The sequence below is a fragment of the Heptranchias perlo genome, chromosome 6, assembly GCF_035084215.1.
Source record: "Heptranchias perlo isolate sHepPer1 chromosome 6, sHepPer1.hap1, whole genome shotgun sequence".
NCBI lineage: Eukaryota > Metazoa > Chordata > Chondrichthyes > Hexanchiformes > Hexanchidae > Heptranchias > Heptranchias perlo.
The window spans coordinates 14,958,310-14,977,205 of NC_090330.1; the positions used below are offsets into that span (position 1 = coordinate 14,958,310).

Here is an 18,896-nt window from a genome sequence, read left to right on the forward strand (position 1 = left end):
GCCGATTCTTCATATGTGATCTTAGACAGTGTGTTATTCCTGTGCTCGCTGACCTACATTGGCTCCCGGTCCAGTAATGCCTCAAATTTAAAATTTTCATCCTTGTGTTCAAATCCCTCCATGGCTTCACCCCTCCCTATCTCTATAACCTTCTCCAGCCCTACAACCCTCTGAGAACTCTGCATTTCTCCAATTCTGGCTTCTTGTACCCCCGATTTCCTTCACCCCACCATTGGCGGCCGCACCTTCAGCTGTCTAGGCCCTAAACTCTGGAATTCCCTCCCTAAGCCTTTCCGCCTCTCAAACTCTCTCTCCACCTTTAAGACTCTCCTTAAAACCTACCTCTTTGACCAAGCTTTTGGTCACCTGTCCTAACGTTTCCTTATGTGTCTATCAATTTTTGACTGATTATAGCCCTGTGAAGCGCCTTGAGACGTTTTAGAACGTTAGAGGCACTATATAAATGCAAGTTGTTGTTTGTTGTTGTTAGCTGTGGTGAGCATCAAAAAGGCCTGGTCTTACTCACACTGCTTCCCCCCCCGCCCCTCTGTTTTACTGTAAATGATGAAATAGCAGGGTTTCTAAGAGCCGAGTCTAAGATATCAATATTTCAGCACCCCAGTCTTGAAAGTGCTGAGAAGATAGTGGCTTTTGCCAGGGGCCCAGGAAATACATGCTGAGTTTCAAGGGCAAAAGTATAATTTGAGGTGTGTTTTTTTTTCTAACTCAATACGGGGATACTTTCCACATGACCACTTTGTCACTTGAGTCACACTGGCTCACGAAAACTGGCCTGCTAATGTACCTGGTGTATGACTGACAAGTGATGTTGTTTTATCAAATAATTTAATGAAAGATTGTAGGAAATCGCTCGTCATTTGCCGACTCATGTAAGTATTTGTTTCCTTAGTGCATTGGATCAGTTTTCCCAGGTTGTGTTTAAAGTTCATCATTTTGATTGTATTACATATATGTATGGGCGTTCTTCACTTGTTTTTTTGCTGCAAGTGGTTTTGTGAGACAAATTCATGTCGGAGGAAGAAATCATAGAATTGAAGAGCCTTGTTTTTTTTTTGTCCACTGTAGTTGTTCTTGTGAGAGTGAAACTCTGGATTTTGAATAGTGTAATGGACATTGTGTGGCACACACCTAGAGACAGAGATTTTGTTTAGGTCATTAGTCAGTCCACTGGAGAGGAGATGGGTGGAGAGATAGTATCGGTTCAGCAGTGGGCGGTTTGGTGTATAAAGTCACACATCTTTTTCTTTTTCCTCCACTGTGGTAAAATTACTCATTGGGTGTGGTTATTGGATATTTTTAGTTCATTTCAAGCTCTACATGTTGAATTCTTTCCAGTGTATTTTGTGGACTTTCCCTATCTTGTCCCCTGCAGTCTGTTGCCAGCTGGTTGCAGTGAAATGAGGATCATTACTATGCTGATGCAGCGCTTGAAAGCTATAGACGTATAATAACTGAACAATAATGCATCAATCCTTAAAATATGAAGCTATTTCAGGGGGGGAAACATCTATTTTGAAATCAGGTTACTTTTAGATTTTTCTAGTCTTTCCTCTTAAATGGCATATACATCTGCATTCCTATTATCTGCACTCTTGATTATCTATAAATCTGAGCTTCAATCAGGAGATTAGCGGTCGCCAAAAATTTAAAATTCCTATCCTCGTGTTTAAATCCCTTTGTGGCTTCGCCCCTCCATTTCTCTGTAAAATCAATTTGGTTTTAATTGAGACTAAATCCTCAAAAACAATGCCTTGGGGATGGAAAAACATTGGCCTCGATATTTGCGGGGTAGGAGTGGGGGCGACTGTCAGAGGCCGGGATACCCGGAAATATGGGAAAGATGGAGGTCCTGCCGAATTTAACGGAAGGACCTCATTAGAATTTTTTTTCTCAGTTTACCACCCAACAGCCAGCCGGATTGAGAGGCTGGCCGCTGCCGGGCAGGAAGGCCTGTGGTAGAAGGCCACTGACAGGGACCGGATGGGTGGGGGGGGGGGAGGGAGAGATCACGTGGGGGTCGGCCGATCTGGGTGGGGTGGTGGGGGGAGAGAAAGACATCCAATTGCGGGGTGGGGGGGAAGACATCGGTTCTCGTTGGGAGATCACAGGGAGGGAGGCAGATCGCGGAGGGAGATGCAGATCACAGCATGGGGGGCTGAGGAGAAGCACTCTTGCTCCTCCTGGCCCACAAGCAGTGATTGAAAAGCAATTACCTGCTGGATCCAGTAGTTCTCACCCCTCTTTAGCTGCCAGGTTTCCCGAGCCCTGGGATACCCGGCCTCCAGCCGTTCGATTCAAACGGCTGCTAAAAATCTGAGGCACGCAGCCTTGTTAACATATTATAATTACCGACTCGCCTCTCTTGAGTGGGTTACTAACCCAACCCCCCAAACCCCCCCCCCCCCCCCCCCCAATGTAGGCATGTTCGTGGCGGGTTGGGGCCGGGTTTCCCATTTTAAATAATTTAACCCCCTCCCATTCCCACCTGTCCTGGAGGGCTAAAATTCTCCCAATAAGTCACAAGTGATTATTCTGCGTCTGGTACTTTATGAAATTTTTTCTGTTTGCGTCTTTTAATTTGCAATAAACCCCTTCTTTGTTCCACAAATAAATGAAAACCAAAGACTTTGAGTCACGGCTGCCGGCAGGTCTTCAACAAAATGCTGCCCTGTAGTCCATCACATTACCTGGTACATAAGCCACACTTTCACTACCTGTAAACTTAGCGCCTGACCTATGCACTGATACAGTTGACCTTTTGCCATCCAGCATAAAGGTTGCGGGTGTGACCAGTGAAAGTGGACTTTACTGTAAATGATCAAGTTTATCAATCTCCTATTTCAGGCTCTCGAAAATGATTGTCCGTTTCTTCGCGAATTGTTCATTGCAAACAAGCTGCAGTCCATCTTGCAACCCTCTGCAGAATTGCTGAAACATTTAAACTGATGTTAGAATCTTTAAACTGAAAACAACACACAAGGTGCAAACCACACAAGACCATGGTCTCAGAGTGCTCAATCTACTTGTATCTCATTTATCAGACAACTTTGTGGAGATAATTGAGAGATGGAGACAAATATAAGCTCATGGATAAAATGGTAAATCTAATTGTTGGAATTAGATTTATTTGTAAACTGGTTTGCGTTTTATCTGAACCTGCAAACTGGATTAATGCCTCAAATAAATTATCTATTGTGTTTTTTTATATATATTCTCAAAAGTCTTATAAAATAACTAGAAACGGTTGCTTTGCACTACACCATTCTGAGGGTAACTAGAGGAGCCTATAGAGTTTTATGTCACAACTTGCTTATCATAAAATATATAAAACTTGAAGCCCAATTCTCTGTTGATGCATCATTTCAATAGAAACTAAAAGCTTTTTTTATAAGGTTCTCTATCTCAATTAGTCACAACTGACATGGATTAACATTCAAATGTATCTTTGCACCAAAGAAGTTTAATAGTTTGTTTAGTGCACACTGAATATTGTCTGAAAGGAAGCAGTGCAGTGTGTTGTTGCTGTAACATGCCTTGCCACAGAGTGGTAGGAGCTGGTTTCGGCACAGTGAGCCGAATGGCCTCCATCTGAGTCTATATGATGCACATTTGGGCTAGTGGTTTCCCACAGTGAGTGCCTGATCTTGGGGAAGAAGTGGGGGGGGGGGGGGTAGAAACTAGCAAGTGTCCAAGTACAACTTAGCTTGGGGCAGTCTAGTGACCCTCTTGTTATCTGGGCTTAGACCAGTATGTGTATAATCTTGAAAGCAGGTTGTTAATGATGGGACATTTCAGAAATGTCAGTACTGAAGGAAGCCATTGGACCATTGTGACTGTGCCATTGCTAGCTCCCCACCAGAGCTATATTCTTTTTTTTTCTTTATTCGTTCACGGGATGAGGGCGTCGCTGGCAAGGCCGGCATTTATTGCCCATCCCTAATTGCCCTCGAGAAGGTGGTGGTGAGCCGCCTTCTTGAACCGCTGCAGTCCGTGTGGTGACAGTTCTCCCACAGTGCTGTTAGGAAGGGAGTTCCAGGATTTTGACCCAGCGACAATGAAGGAACGGTGATATGTTCTTTTCCCATATCTTTTAATATCCTTGTTCCTTTTTTTAAATCAAACTCCTGCTGGCACTGTGATTGGCTCAACTTCAATGGCCACTTATGGTATGTATTGAAATATTCTTCAGTATGTGATCATTTATGTTTGATATTAAAAGCTAAAATATGCAACAGTGGGGGATAAAAACTACAGACTTACAGTGCAGACATGCTAGTGGATTGCCTGTGTGATATACTGCACTCTCTGGTAAAAATTTATAGCGAGTATATACAAGTGGTCAGCGTTGTGGCTTTGTGTTATGGCCAAAGTAGAGTGAAAAATCAGCCAGGGGTCCAGTTCCTGGTCACTATCAGTTAATCCCTGTTGGAAAGTACCTTTTTTGTGTGGATGTTGAACAAGGAGAGGATTGGGCTCAGATGTGATGCTGCTACAATTGAATAGTTTGTTAAAACAATATCTAGCGATAAACGTGATGAATGGGCACCTGGGCAAGGTAATGGGAGGGTTGTCAGAAAAGATTCAGTACCGTCAGGAGAGGAAGGGAAAAGACAAACGGCTGGCTGCTTAAAGAACGGTGGAAATGCATACTATACTCTGGCCATTTGCCTTTCGTCATTTTACTTCAGTGTTCAGTCTACATCTGATTTGACTGGTACTATGGTTAACTTGTAGCAAGCAGATCATTAATTGCCTACTGCTGTAATAGCAGCACCCCCTTGATACTAGCAAAGTGTTCCATTTATTCAACTCTTTTTCTATTAAATAAACATTGTGTCACGGGACTGATTGATTAAAGTATATAACTATACACATTTAGAGAGTCGTGGGGTTAACAGGCCATCTCTTGATCCTGCAACAACACTTAATGTAGGTTTGATTGCTACAGGGCTTAATTTACATAAACGATTGGGACTCGGGAATCGGAAGTACAATTTCAAAATTTGCGGACGACACCAAATTGGGGGGTATAGTTAATACTGCGGAGGACTGCGACAAAATACAGGAAGACTTTAATAAACTTGCAGAATAGGCGTGTAATTGGCAAATGAATTTCAACCTAGATAAGTGTGAGGTATTACATTTTGGTAGGAAGAATAAGAGGGCCACAAACTGCTTGGATAATAAGAGTCTAAATGGGGTAGAGATGCAGAGGGATCTGGGGGTACAGATACACAAATCACTAAAAGTAGCGAAGCAGGTTAATAAGGCCATTTTTAAAAAAAAGCAAACTAAGCACTGGGGTTCATTTCTAGAGGGATAGAATTGAAAAGCAGAGAAGTTATGTTAAACTTGTATAGAACTTTGGTTAGACCACATTTGGAATACTGTGAACAGTTCTGGTCTCCATATTATAAAAAGGATATAGAGGCACTGGAGAAAGTAAATCTTTTTTGCATCAGGAGAGTTTGAGCAGGCTGGGGCTCTTTTTTCTCTAGAAGAGAGAGGACCGAGCGGTGACCTGATAGAGCTCTAAGATTATGAAAGGGTTTGATAGGGTAGACGTAGAGAAGATGTTTCCACTTGCTGGGGAAACCCGAACTAGGGGCCATAAATATAAAATAGTCACTAATAAATCCAATAAGGAATTCCGGAGAAACCTCTTTACCCAGAGAGTGGTTAGAATGTGGAACTCGTACCAAAGGAGTAGTTGAGGTGAATAGCATAGATGCATTTAAGGGGAAGCTAGATAAACACATGAGGGAGAAAGGAATAGAAGGGTATGCTGATAGGGTTGGATGAAGTAGGGAGGGAGGAGGCTCGTGTGGAACATAAACACCGGCATGGACCTGTTGGGCCGAATGGCCTGTTTCTGTGCTGTTCATTCTATGTATTGGACAAAAGGACCTGTGATTTGATAAATATTTGTTGCTGTTATTTATCATGCCAAGTCTTTACATTGTGATTTCAAAGGTTTTGTAATATTTAAGAGATAGCAATGGTTGTTTGTATTCTCCCAGTAGTGCATTTCGCTTGATCGTACGAAGTATAATTTAAATTTTATGACAAATCAGGATATTGGACATTGAAATATCCACGTGCCATTAAGTCATTTTTTCCCTTTCCTGTTCTGTCTGGACATTATGGTTTGTTTGATGGAGTAATGTGATTGTGACATGGCACATTCACATTTTTCATAGTTGGTTGAAAATACTCCCCATTCTTTTGAAATTAATACTACTTATCAGTCATAACACTTTCAGTCTGTAGCACCTGATGTGTTTGTGATCATTTTAAAACTGCCAGTTGTTATCGCCTTGCGTTTATTGTAATGTGTAAAGCCAGAGAAACAGAGCACAAATTGCAGGAAATTTCTACAGAGCACTCTTCCAACCCCACTCGGGGGTTACTGCGTACAGTTCTGCTCACTCTTATGAGAAAGACATCCAGGCATTGGGAGTGGGTGCAGCAAAGAGCAACTAAATCGATAGCTGGGATTAGGCACCTGAGTTACGAGGAGAGACTACAGAAGCTGGGACTGTTTACATTGGAGAAGAGAAGGCTGGAGTAATTTATTGAAGTATTCACAATCCTAGAGGGTATTTTCAAAACAAACTATGTTTAACGTAGTCACAGATCCTACAACAAGAGGGCAAAGCCTCAAACTTAAAAGACGGTGTGTGAAAAGACAGTTTAGATTTAACAATTTTACCCAGAGGGTCAGTAATGGGCCATAGAAGTTTACAGCATGGAACGAGGCCATTCGGCCCAATATTTATTTACCAGCTCTTTGCTAGAGCGATTCAAAACTAATCCCACTATCCTGCCTTCTTCCTGTAGCCCCGTATATTCCTCTGCTCCAAATGTTTATCTACTCTTCCCTTAGAAGGTGCGCAGGTCACTGCTTTGACCATTCCCTGCACCGTCATCCCACTGCGTAGACATTTCTCCAACCTCTCCCATCAAAACCCTTCAAAATTTTACAAAAAAAATTATTAAATCTCCTCTTGGCCTTTTCTGCTCTAGTAGAGATAATCCTAATATCTCAAGTTTCTCCTCCTAATTATAGATTCCTATCCTTAGCATCATTCTGGTGAATCTACACTGTATACACTCTGTGGCTTTAATGTCCTTTCTACAGTGGAGTGCCCAGAACTGTACACAGTACTCCAATTGTGGTCTAACCAGTGTTCTGTACAAATTTAGCATTACTTTTTTATTCTTGTGTCCCCATTTGTTTAAAAAGTTCATGTAAATGGATGGTGCTAATTCTTTTACAGTTAGCTCTATTAATGTCTCCATAACCTCCTCTACATTGTGACTCCCACCATCGTTTATTAAAACTGATGCAAGTACACTTGCTTAAATAGCAGTTACTACACTTCAAAGCAACTAACTTTTAAATTGAAGTGCTTTGAGTTGTTTGAGACCCATGATAAGGCAATAAAAACTGCAATCAGTATGCAATTTAGAGCAGCGTGTGCCAACAGCAATGACTACCCTGTCATTTCTTCAATAAAAATGTAAAGGGCAGTCTAGTGGACATTTGGGATAAATTTAAACTTTAAATACAAGGCAAAAATTGCCTGCACACAGTTGTAGCTATATTGCAGCCAACGTGAATCTGAAGCAATACGACACTACCTCCTTGAGATGCTCTCGCATAGCTTGTTGGCATTTGACGCTGAGTCGAATCAGGACTTCACTCTCTTTCATTTTATTGCATTAAAGAAAATAAACCTGCATCATAACTCACTACTAACAGTAAGTCCCTAGGTTTCCCAATGCTGAGATATTTTCTATACAGTAGGTGTTGGGTGGGGGTGGAGTGAAAGTGAATTTTTGAATATACTTGAACTATACCAAAAGAGGATACCATCCTTTCAGTGTCAGATTTGTCTTAGTGATAGCACACTTGCCTTGGAGTCAGAAGGTTGTGGGTTCAAGCCCCTCTTCAGAGATATGATCACCTAATCTAGGCTGACACTTCAGCACTGAGGGAGTCCTGCACTACTGGAAGTGCTGTCTTTTGGATGAGACGTTAAACGGATGTCCCGTCTATCCCCTCAGATGGACGTGAAAGATCCGATGGCACCATCTAAAGGTGTGGAGATGCCAGTGATGGACTGGGGTGGACAAATGTACAGAGTCGTACAACACCCGGTTATAGTCCAACAGCTTTATTTGAAATCACCAAGCTTTCGGAGCTTAGCTCCTTCGTCAGGTGAGTGAAGAAGGGTTTCCATAAAAGCATCACATATATAGTCAGAGAACAATGTCTGGTGATTACAGATAATCTTTCCAACTGCCCGTTATCACCCCTCGGCAGGGAGATAATTACAGCAATCAAAGGAGTGGATGGTGTTCAGACAGGTTTAGTCTGGGACACATTACATTCAAGAATACTGAATACACAAGGGGTCAGATAACAAAGACCGAGAGCGAGAGAGAGAGAATGACCCGTTGTATTAAAAACAGATAACTTTTTTTCGCTGGTGGGGTTATCTGTTTTTAATGCAACGGGTCATTCTCTCTCTCTCTCTCTCTCTGCCTTTCGGGTTCCTCTCTCTCTCTCTCTCTGTCTTTGTTATCTGACCCCTTGTGTATTCAGTATTCTTGAATGTAATGTGTCCCAGACTAAACCTGTCTGAACACCATCCACTCCTTTGATTGCTGTAATTATCTCCCTGCCGAGGGGTGATAACGGGCAGTTGGAAAGATTATCTGTAATCACCAGACATTGTTCTCTGACTATATATGTGATGCTTTTATGGAAACCCTTCTTCACTCACCTGACGAAGGAGCTAAGCTCCGAAAGCTTGTGATTTCAAATAAAGCTGTTGGACTATAACCTGGTGTTGTACGACTCTGTACAACTATCTAAAGGGGTACAGGAGATCTTTCCCTACGTGCCAGTCAACATTTATCCCTCAACCGGTATTACTAAAACAGATTATCTGGTCATTTATCTCATTGCTGTTTGTGGGACCTTGGTGTGCGGAAATTGGGGATTGCGTTTCCCTACATTACAGCAGTGATTACACTTCAACAACAACAGCTAGTATCTTTTTAAGGTAGAAAATATAGTAAAGGTGTGTCATTGAAGTGTAATTAAACAAAAATGGACGCTAAGCCAAAGAAGGAGCTTTCAGGAGGTGTGACTAAAAGCTTAGTCAGAGGTGGGTTTTAAGGAGGGTCTTAAAGGTGGAGAGGCGGAGGGGTTTACGGAGGGAATTCCCGAGCATAGGGCCTAGATGGCTGAGATCTTAGCCGCCAGTGGTGGGCGAAGGGAGTGGGGGCTGCACAAAATGCCAGAGTCTGAGGAGTGCAGAAATCAGAGGGTAAGACTGGGGTTGTAGAGCTGGAGGAGGTTACAGAGATAGTGAGAAACAAACTCACGAAGGGATTTAAAACACGAGGATGAGCATTTTAAATTTGAGGCGTTTGGAGACTGGGAGCCATTGTAGGTCAGCGAGTACAGGGGCGCTGGGTGAGAAGAACGTGTTACGGGATGGGGTACAGGCACCAGAGTTTTGGATGACTAAATGTTTATGGAGGGTGGATGCAGGGGAGGCTGGCCAGGAGAACATTGGAATAGTCGACTTTGGAGATGACGACAAAACACGAATGTGGGTTTCCGCAGCAGATGGGCTGAAGCAGGGGTGGAGTCGGGATATGGTGCAGAGGTGGAAGAGGCGGTCCTTGTAGCTGAGAGGATATGGGGTTGGAAGCTCAGCTCGGGGTCAAATAGGATGCAGAGGTTGTGAACAGTCTGGTTCAACCTGAGACGGGGGCTGGAGCGGTGGATGGAATCGGTGGCAAGGATACAGAGTTCGTGGCAGGGGCTGAAGATGATGGTTTCGTTCTTTCCAAAGTTGAACAGGAGGGAATTGTGGCTCATCCCGGAATGGATGTCGGTCAAGCAGTCTGACGACACCAAGGCGGTGAAGGAGCCTGTACAGTTTAAAAGTAATTAATTGGCTGTGAAGTGCTTTGGGACATTCTCAGGTTATGAAAAGCGTTATATAAATGCAAACTTCTATGTTTCTTTTGCTTGCTCTCGCTTTCTTTCGCTCTTCCAAAAAGAAATCTGTGTTTTCGCCAACAACTATAGTCTGTTTAGACGGGTGGTAATTGGAAAATAATCCAGAAATTTCTTAATTGAAGTCTGCCCTTTTCAGGAGCTAATAGAGATGAAATCTTGAATTGCGCTGTTCATGAATGCACCTTCTTATCATTCTCCGTGGAGCACACATTGTGCTGTCTGTTCTGGTGGAGTGCTTCTCTGGTTATGTTGCAACAGCTGGCTGCCTTTAATCACATTAGATGTTTTCCCACCAGCAGCAAGACGGCTTTTCACAAGCACTGACGTGGCAGGTTATGCAGTCGACTTTGAAACTGCTTGTAATTGATGTAACTGGACTGGTTAGCTGCAATTGAAAGTTAATTCAAGTCATGCATTTTCTGATGTTCATGAAGACAGATAAACAGAAGTAGTCAGTGTTCATTGTAATCTCTTAATTGGGACCTACCGTGAGTTAACTGATTTCTCCAGTAAATGGGTTAACCGTGTTACTGTATGTTCTTGTCTTTCCCCCTAAAATAAATTCTTTCCATAAAATGCCAAAATTATTTAATAAAATCTTTCTATATAGTTAAGCCTTGTGTTTAACATGCCACCTATTAAATTTCTATCTTTTAAGAAGATTCTCTGGGTGTGGGAGTCACCCCATTTATTGTCCATCCCTAGTTGCCTTGAGAATGTGGTGGTAGGCCACTGCCTTATACCTCTGCAGTCCAAACAATCAGACAGCTTCATGGTCACTTCTTTATTTCCAGATTTTTAAAACTAAATTCAAATTCTCAAACTGCCACTGTTGGATTTGAATTCACATTCTCTTGATTATTAGCTCAGGCCTCTGAATTATTGGTCCACTACACTACCATACCCTCGTCCTGTGTGTGGTTGGCACAGTAAATCTGAGGCAGATAAAGTATCGCACTTTTCTCATTGGCTCAAATAAGCGACATACCATACTGATTTCTTGAAATCTAAATCAGAAAAGATCCCCAGAAAAGCAACCAATTGAAAGGCTGCAATTTCAACTAATCACATTGCTGAATTTCATTTTCAAAGTGGCTACAGGCACTTTTTTTATTTCCGATCCAGCTAAATATATAGCCATAGCACGTGCGCATTTTATAACTCCCCCCTAAAACAGGGGCACGCAATTGTCTGTGATGGTCCACATTCTTACATTACCATTTCCAAAGTCCTGCCAGCTATGTGGGGCTTGGTCTTAAGCTCTTTTTCACTCAATGAGCTGAAAGTTCACCTGAGTCTTGGGATTGATGACATTGCATAGAATGTACAGCACAGAAACAGGCCATTCGGCCCAACTGGTCCATGCCTGCTATAAATTTGGGGGGTGGGGTGGGGAGAGACGGGAAGAAAAGAGAGAGATGCATTGTGAGAGTTTATTTTCACCTTTGTCCTGTGGGATTATAAAATCCAGAATGCAGTGCGAGAACCCACATCATGTGATGACCAGGTAGGAAGGATCCTTCAACTGGGCTGAGAATTTCCAGCTCTTGTGAGAGAGAGATCTCATTTGGTGTGTGACTTTGATTTTAGCATAGCATTTTAACTATGATCATTAAAATCATACCAAGTATTAGGTGTGGCATTTGGAACATGTTTGGGTTTATTTGGTTGCAGTATGTGGAAGGAATGGGCTTGATGGACTGATAGGTCTTGTTATTTTTTTTAATGTTTGCATTCCCTGATCTGCAGCTTCTCTTAATATGTGATTATTAAAATTCCACTCTGGTAACTGAGCACACATTGACAATTTTGATCAGTCAGTATTTCAACAAGTTGCTAGAAATATGTGCAAAATATAATATCTGAGGTATATTTTTCTCTGTAAAGTTAAAGACATTCTTTCACTTGTTTATAAATCAACATCAGCTTAGTAATGGAATATTTCTTTAACTTTACACACAGAGCAAAATAAACTATCGTTTAAGAAATAATTTAATTGAAGTTGCATTGTGCATTATTAATAGCAAACCTTTTTGAACATGTTGATATGAAATTTCTTTGTCCACTTTTTTTAAAACAAAGACTATAACACATTTATTTTAACACTGGCACAATGGGCCAAATGGTGGTCTCTTGTGCTGTATGATTCTATGTGTATTTAATATTGCACAGCATTGTTTCAAGCCAAATTAGGTTAATTTTAATAGGAGTGACGTAATAGAGGTCTTCAAAATTATGAAGGATAGGGTAGACGTAAAGAAAATGGGCACAATTTTAACAGTGAAAAATGGGTGGGTTGGGGGTGGGCGGCATTCAAAATTGCAACCATTTCAGATACGCTCATTTCCGGTTTTCACCGGAGCGAGACGAGGGGCGGGCAATCAACCCGCTCCCAGAAGGCGGGATGGGCCTTATAACCTTTCAAAGAGGCTTTGGGTCTTCATTTTACCACAGTTTCCGATTTCGACCCTGGTTTGTGGAGGGGGGGTGGCGGGATTCCCGGACCTTCTCTTTCATGCCTTGTGAAAGGAGGCAAGAAGGCCCGTGACTAACAGGCCTGTCTGGCACAGCCTGTGGGCCTGGAGGAGCTGGAGTGCTTCCCCCAGGCCCAACAAGCCTCCCTGCAGTGACCAACCCCCCCCCCCCCCCCCCAACCCGATTTTATTTTTTTATTACTCACTCCCATGCCCCCCCCCCTCCCCAATCCATTTAAGCAAAGACTTACCTGATGACTTACCCGAACAGGTCCTCTCCCTGGCTGGTCTCCCGTCTGACTGAGACCAGCCTGTCAATCAGGCCTGTCAGTCGGACAGCAAACCGACAAAAAAAAAAGACGTCCTTACGTCAAAATCGTACTTCTGGGTTTCCCGTTCGCAATTTGACCCCACCCAGCTCCCTTCTCGGCTTGTAGTCAAACTCGTGTCAAAATCATGCCCAATGTTTCCGCTTGTGGGGGAATCCAAAACTAGGGGCCATAAATATAAGGTAGTCATTAATAAATCCAATAAGGAAGAACCCAAAGAGTGGTAAGAATGCGGAATTTGCTACCACATGAAGTAGTTGAGGTGAATAGCATTGATGCATTTAAGGGGAATCATAGAATGGTTACGGCACAGAAGAAGGCTATTCGGCCCATCGAGCCTGCGCCGGCTCTCTGCAAGAGCAATCCAGCTAGTCCCACTCTTTCCCCATAGCCCCTGCAAATTTTTCCCCTTCAGGAACCTATCTAATTCCTTTTTGAAAGCCACTATTGAATCGGATTCCACCACCCTTTCAGGCAGTGCATTCCAGATCCTAACCACTCGCTGAGTAAAAAGGTTTTTCCTCATGCCTCCTTTGGTTCTTTTACCAATCACCTTAAGCCTGTGTCCTCTGGTTCGTGACCCTTCCGCCAGTGGGAGCACTGTTTTTCTTTATTTACTTTGTCTAGACCCTTCATGATTTTGAACACCTCTATCAAATCTCCTCTCAACTTTCTCTGTTCCAAAGGAAAACAATCCCAGCTTTTCCGGTCCATCCAGGTAACTGAGGTCCCTCATCCCTGGAACCATTCTAGTAAATCTTTTCTGCACCCCCTCTAAGGCCTTCACATCCTTCCTAAAGTGCAGTGCCCAGAATTGGACGCAATACTCCGATTGTGACCGAACCAGTGTTTTATAAAGGTTCAATATAACATCCTCACTTTTGTACTCTCTGCCTCTACTTATAAAGCCCAGGATCCTGTACGCTTTCTTATCTGCTTTCTCAATCTGTCCTACCAGCTTCAACGACCTGTGTACATATACCCCCACGTCTTTGTTCCTGCACTCACTTTAGAATTATATCATTTAGTTTATATTGCCTCTCCTCGTTCCTCCTACCAAAATGTATCACGTCACACTTCTCGGTGTTAAATTTCATCTGCCATGTGTCCGCCCATTCCACCAGCCTGTCTATGTCCTCTTGAAGTCTATCACTATCCTCCTCACTGTTCACTAAACTTCCAAATTTTGTGTCATCTGCAAATTTCAAAATTGTGCCTTGTACACCCAAGTCTAAGTCATTAATATATATCAAGAAAAGTAGTAGTCTCAGTACCGACCGCTGGGGAACACCACTGCATATCTCCCTGCAGTCTGAAAAACAGCCGTTCACCACTACTCTCTGTTTCCTATTAATTAGCCAATTTTGTATTCATGTTGCCACTGCCCCTTTTGTTCCGTAGGCTTCAGTTTTATTGACAAGCCTATTATGTGGCACTTTATCAAACATTTTATCAAAGTCCACATACACATCAACCACATTGCCCTCATCAACCCTCTCTCTTACCTCATCATAAAACTCAATCAAGTTAGTCAAACACGATTTGCCTTAATTAATCCACACTTGCCCAAGTGAGAATCAACTTTGTCCCGGATTATTGTTTCTGAAAGCTTCCCCACCACTGAGGTTAAACTGACTGGCCTGTAGTTGCTGGGTTTATCTTTACATCCTTTTTTGAACAAAGGTGTAACATTTGCAATTCTCCAGTCCTCCAGCATCACCCCTGTGTCTAAGGAGGATTGGAAGATTGTGGCCAGCACTTCCGCAATTTCCACCCTTACTTCGCTCAGTAACCTAGGATGCATCCCAACCAGACCTGGTGACTTATCTATTTCAAGGTCAGCTGGCCTTTCTAGTACCTCCTCTATCAATTTTTATCCCATACAGTATCTCAACTAGATTCAGAACAGATCTAGCAGCTCAAAACTGGGCATCCATGAGGCGCTGTGGGCCATCAGCAGCAGCAGAATTGTATTCCAGCACAATCTGTAACGTCATGGCCCAGCATATTCCTCACTCTACCATTACCAACAAGCCAGGGGATCAACCCTGGTTCAATGAGGAGTGTAGAAGAGCACGCCAGGAGCAGCACCAGGCGGACCTAAAAATCAGTTGCCAACCTGGTGAAGCTACAACTCAGGACTACGTGCATGCTAAACAGTGGAAGCAACATGCTATAGACAGAGCTAAGCAATTCCACAACCTACGGATCAGATCAAAGCTCTGCAGTCCTGCCACGTCCAGTCGTGAATGGTGGTGGACAATTAAACAACTAACCGGAGGAGGAGGCTCTGTAAACATCCTCATCCTCAATGATGGCGGAATCCAGAATGTGAGTGCAAAAGACAAGGCTGAAGTGTTTGCAACCATCTTCAGCCAGAAGTGCCGAGTGGATGATCCATCTCGGCCTCCTCCCGATATCCCCACCATTACAGAAGCCAGTCTTCAGCCAATTCGATTCAATCTACGTGATATCAAGAAATGGTTGAGTGCACTGGATACAGCAAAGGCTGTGGGCCCCGACAACAGCCGGCTGTTGTGCTGAAGACTTGTGCTCCAGAACTAGCCGCACCTCTAGCCAAGCTGTTCCAGTACAGCTACAACACTGGCATCTACCCGACAATGTGAAAAATTGCCCAGGTATGTCCTGTCCACAAAAAGCAGGACAAATCCAATCCACCCAAACACCGCCCCATCAGTCTCCTCTCAATCATCAGCAAAGTGATGGAAGGTGTCGTTGACAGTGCTATCAAGCAGCACTTACTCACCAATAACCTGCTCACCGATGCTCAGTTTGGGTTCTGCCAGGACCACTCTGCTCCAGACCTCATTACAGCCTTGTTCCAAACATAGACAAAAGAGCTGAATTCCAGAGGTGAGGTGAGAGTGACTGCCCTTGACATCAAGGCAGCATTTGACCGAGTGTGGCACCAAGGAGCCCTAGTAAAATTGAAGTCAATGGGAATCAGGGGGAAAACTCTCCAGTGGCTGGAGTCATACCTAGCACAAAGGAAGATGGTAGTGGTTGTTGGAGGCCAATCATCTCAGCCCCAGGACATTGCTGCAGGAGTTCCTCAGGGCAATGTCCTAGGCCCAACCAACTTCAGCTGCTTCATCAATGACCTTCCCTCCATCATAAAGTCAGAAATGGGGACGTTCACTGATGATTGCTCAGTGTTCCGTTGCATTCGCAAGGCCTCAGATAATGAAGCAGTCCGTGCCCGCATGCAGCAAGACATGGACAACATCCATGCTTGGGCTGATAAGTGGCAAGTAACATTTGTGCCAGGCAATGACCATCTCCAACAAGAGAGAGTCTAACCACCTCCCCTTGACATTCAACGGCATTACCATCGCCGAATCCCCCACCATCAACATCCTGGGGGTCACCATTGATCAGAAACTTAACTGGCCCAGCCACATAAATACTGTGGCTACGAGAGCAGGTCAGAGGCTGGGTATTCTGCGGCGAGTGACTCACCTCCTGACTCCCCAAAGCCTTTCCACCATCTACAAGGCACAAGTCAGGAGTGTGATGGAATACTCTCCACTTGCCTGGATGAGTGCAGCTCCAACAACACTCAAGAAGCTTGACACCATCCAGGACAAAGCAGCCCGCTTGATTGGCACCCCATCCACCACCCTAAACTTTCACTCCCTTCACCACTGGCAGACTGTGGCTGCAGTGTGTACCATCCACAGGATGCACTGCAGCAACTCGCCAAGGCTTCCTCGACAGCACCTCCCAAACCCACGACCTCTACCACCTAGAAGGACAAGGGCAGCAGGCACATGGGAACAACACCACCTGCACGTTCCCCTCCAAGTCACACACCATCCCGACTTGGAAATATATCGCCGTTCCTTCATCGTCGCTGGGTCAAAATCCTGGAACTCCCTTCCTAACAGCACTGTGGGAGAACCTTCGCCACACGGACTGCAGCAGTTCAAGAAGGCGGCTCATCACCACCTTCTCGAGTGTAATTAGGGATGGGCAATAAATGCTGGCCTCGCCAGCGACGCCCACATCCCTTGAACGAATTTTAAAAAAGACAGATGCAAAGTACTCATTTAGTACTTCTGCCGTGCCCTCTACCTCCATGCATATATCTCCTTTTTAGTCCCTAATTGGCCCCACCCCTCCTCTTACTACCTGTTTAAATGCCTATAGAAGACTTTTGGATTCCTTTTTGTTAGCTGCCAGTCTGTTCTCATACTCTCTCTTTGCCCCTCTTATTTCCTTTTTTTACTTCCCCTCTGAACTTTTTATACTCAGCCTGGTTCTAACTTGTATTAACAACCTGACATTTGTTAGACACCCCCTTTTTCTGCTTCATCTTGTTCTCTATCTCTTTCGTCATCCAGGGAACTCTATCTTTGATTGTCCTACCTTTCCCCCTTGTGGGAATGTGTCTAGATTGTACCCGAACCATCTCTTCTTTGAAGGCCACACATTGTTCAGCTACAGCTTTGCCTGCCAATTTTTGAATCCAGTTTACTCGGGCCAGATCCATTCTCAACCCACTGAAATTGGCCCTCCTTCAATTAAGTATTTTTACTTTAGATTGCTCTGTGTCCTTTTCCATAGCTAATCTAAACCTTATGATACTATGATCGCTGTTCCCTAAATGTCCCGCCATGAACACTTGTTCCACTTGACCCACCTAGATAATTGCATGAAGGAGAAAGGAATAGAAGGATATGCTGATCGAGTTAGATGAAGTAGGTTGGGAGGAGGCTCATGTGGAGCATAAACACCGCATGGACCAATTGGGCCGAATGACTGTTTGTGCCGTAATTTTTGTGTAATAAAGGTTTTTCATGATTCATAGTACCATAACTAATCATTGTTTTATCAGTCATTTAATGATTTTTACTATCTCTAAGATGTATGCAGATATTTACCTGTCTGTTATATGTCCACATTTATATGACTGGTATTTTTTTTTCTTGTTGTAAGGAATGAGAAAAAGTATGTGGAAAAGTACTGGAAAGAAGTTCAAGTTGGGGACTTCGTTCGCTTGCGATGCAATGAAATCATTCCTGCTGATATCCTGCTGCTGTACTCCAGTGATCCTGATGGACTCTGCCATATTGAGACTGCTAACCTGGACGGAGAGACCAACCTCAAGCAGCGACAGGTTATTAAGGGTTTTACCGAGCTGGTAAGCAATTTTTCAACAGTTCATACTTTTTTAGCAAAGGCAATCACTATTATAGAATCGTACAATCATACAGCACAGAAGGAGGCCAATCGGCCCATAGTGCCTGTGCCGACACTTTGAAAAAGCAGACTAATTAGTCCCACTCCCCTGCTCTTTCCCCTCAGCCCTTCAAGTGGCAGATAAAGAGCAGTAAACAATGGGTATATTTTGTTTAGTGAAGAAATATAAAGGAAAACGTGAATGCTGGGAATCTAAAATTAAAAGCAGAAAATGCTGGAAGTGTACACACCAGGTCAGCCAGTATCTGAAAGAGATAAAACAATTACTGTTTCATGTGGAACCCTTCATCACAACTACTACAGTCAGACAGGAGGGCCCCCTCATTTATTAGACTGAATGGTAATGTTAATTATGAAGTCTCAGACACACAGAATAAATATCAAAACCCGACAACCTTACAATTAATGGCTTTCAACATAATTTGTTACATATGCAATTTTGAAGGTTTGACTCAACATCAGACTAAACTTTCTCAACCTTCCAAATAAAGTCTTTGAAACCTTCCCTTTTTGGCTTATTCCCAAAATCTTTTCCCACTTGTGGCCTCATTCCCAAAACTTTCTCCGGTTTGGATATCAAAAGTACAATCTTTTACGCTTTGATTACAGTGAAGTAAGACCCCTTTTCCCCACCTATTTGTTAAGTGGACCAAACCAAGATGATCAATCTTTTCATGAGGATTCAATTTTAAGTGTCATTCACTATTGACGATAGTTCCGGAACCTTTCATGGCCAGATTCTAACTATTTGCCAAAAGTAAGGACCCTAGCAAGTTATTCAATTCCCTCTTCATTTCACTATAC

At 43.3% G+C, this 18,896-nt stretch overlaps 1 protein-coding gene across 1 annotated transcript in view; it reads left to right on the plus strand.

Annotated features, from left to right (window-relative positions):
• atp10a (ATPase phospholipid transporting 10A) overlaps positions 1 to 18,896 on the plus strand; it is a 197,512-nt gene that overhangs the window by 81,553 nt on the left and 97,063 nt on the right. Inside the window, exon 3 of the mRNA XM_067985794.1 lies at positions 17,829 to 18,033. Within this exon, the coding sequence (XP_067841895.1) occupies positions 17,829 to 18,033 (205 nt within the window). The remainder of the gene's footprint in view (positions 1 to 17,828; positions 18,034 to 18,896) is intronic.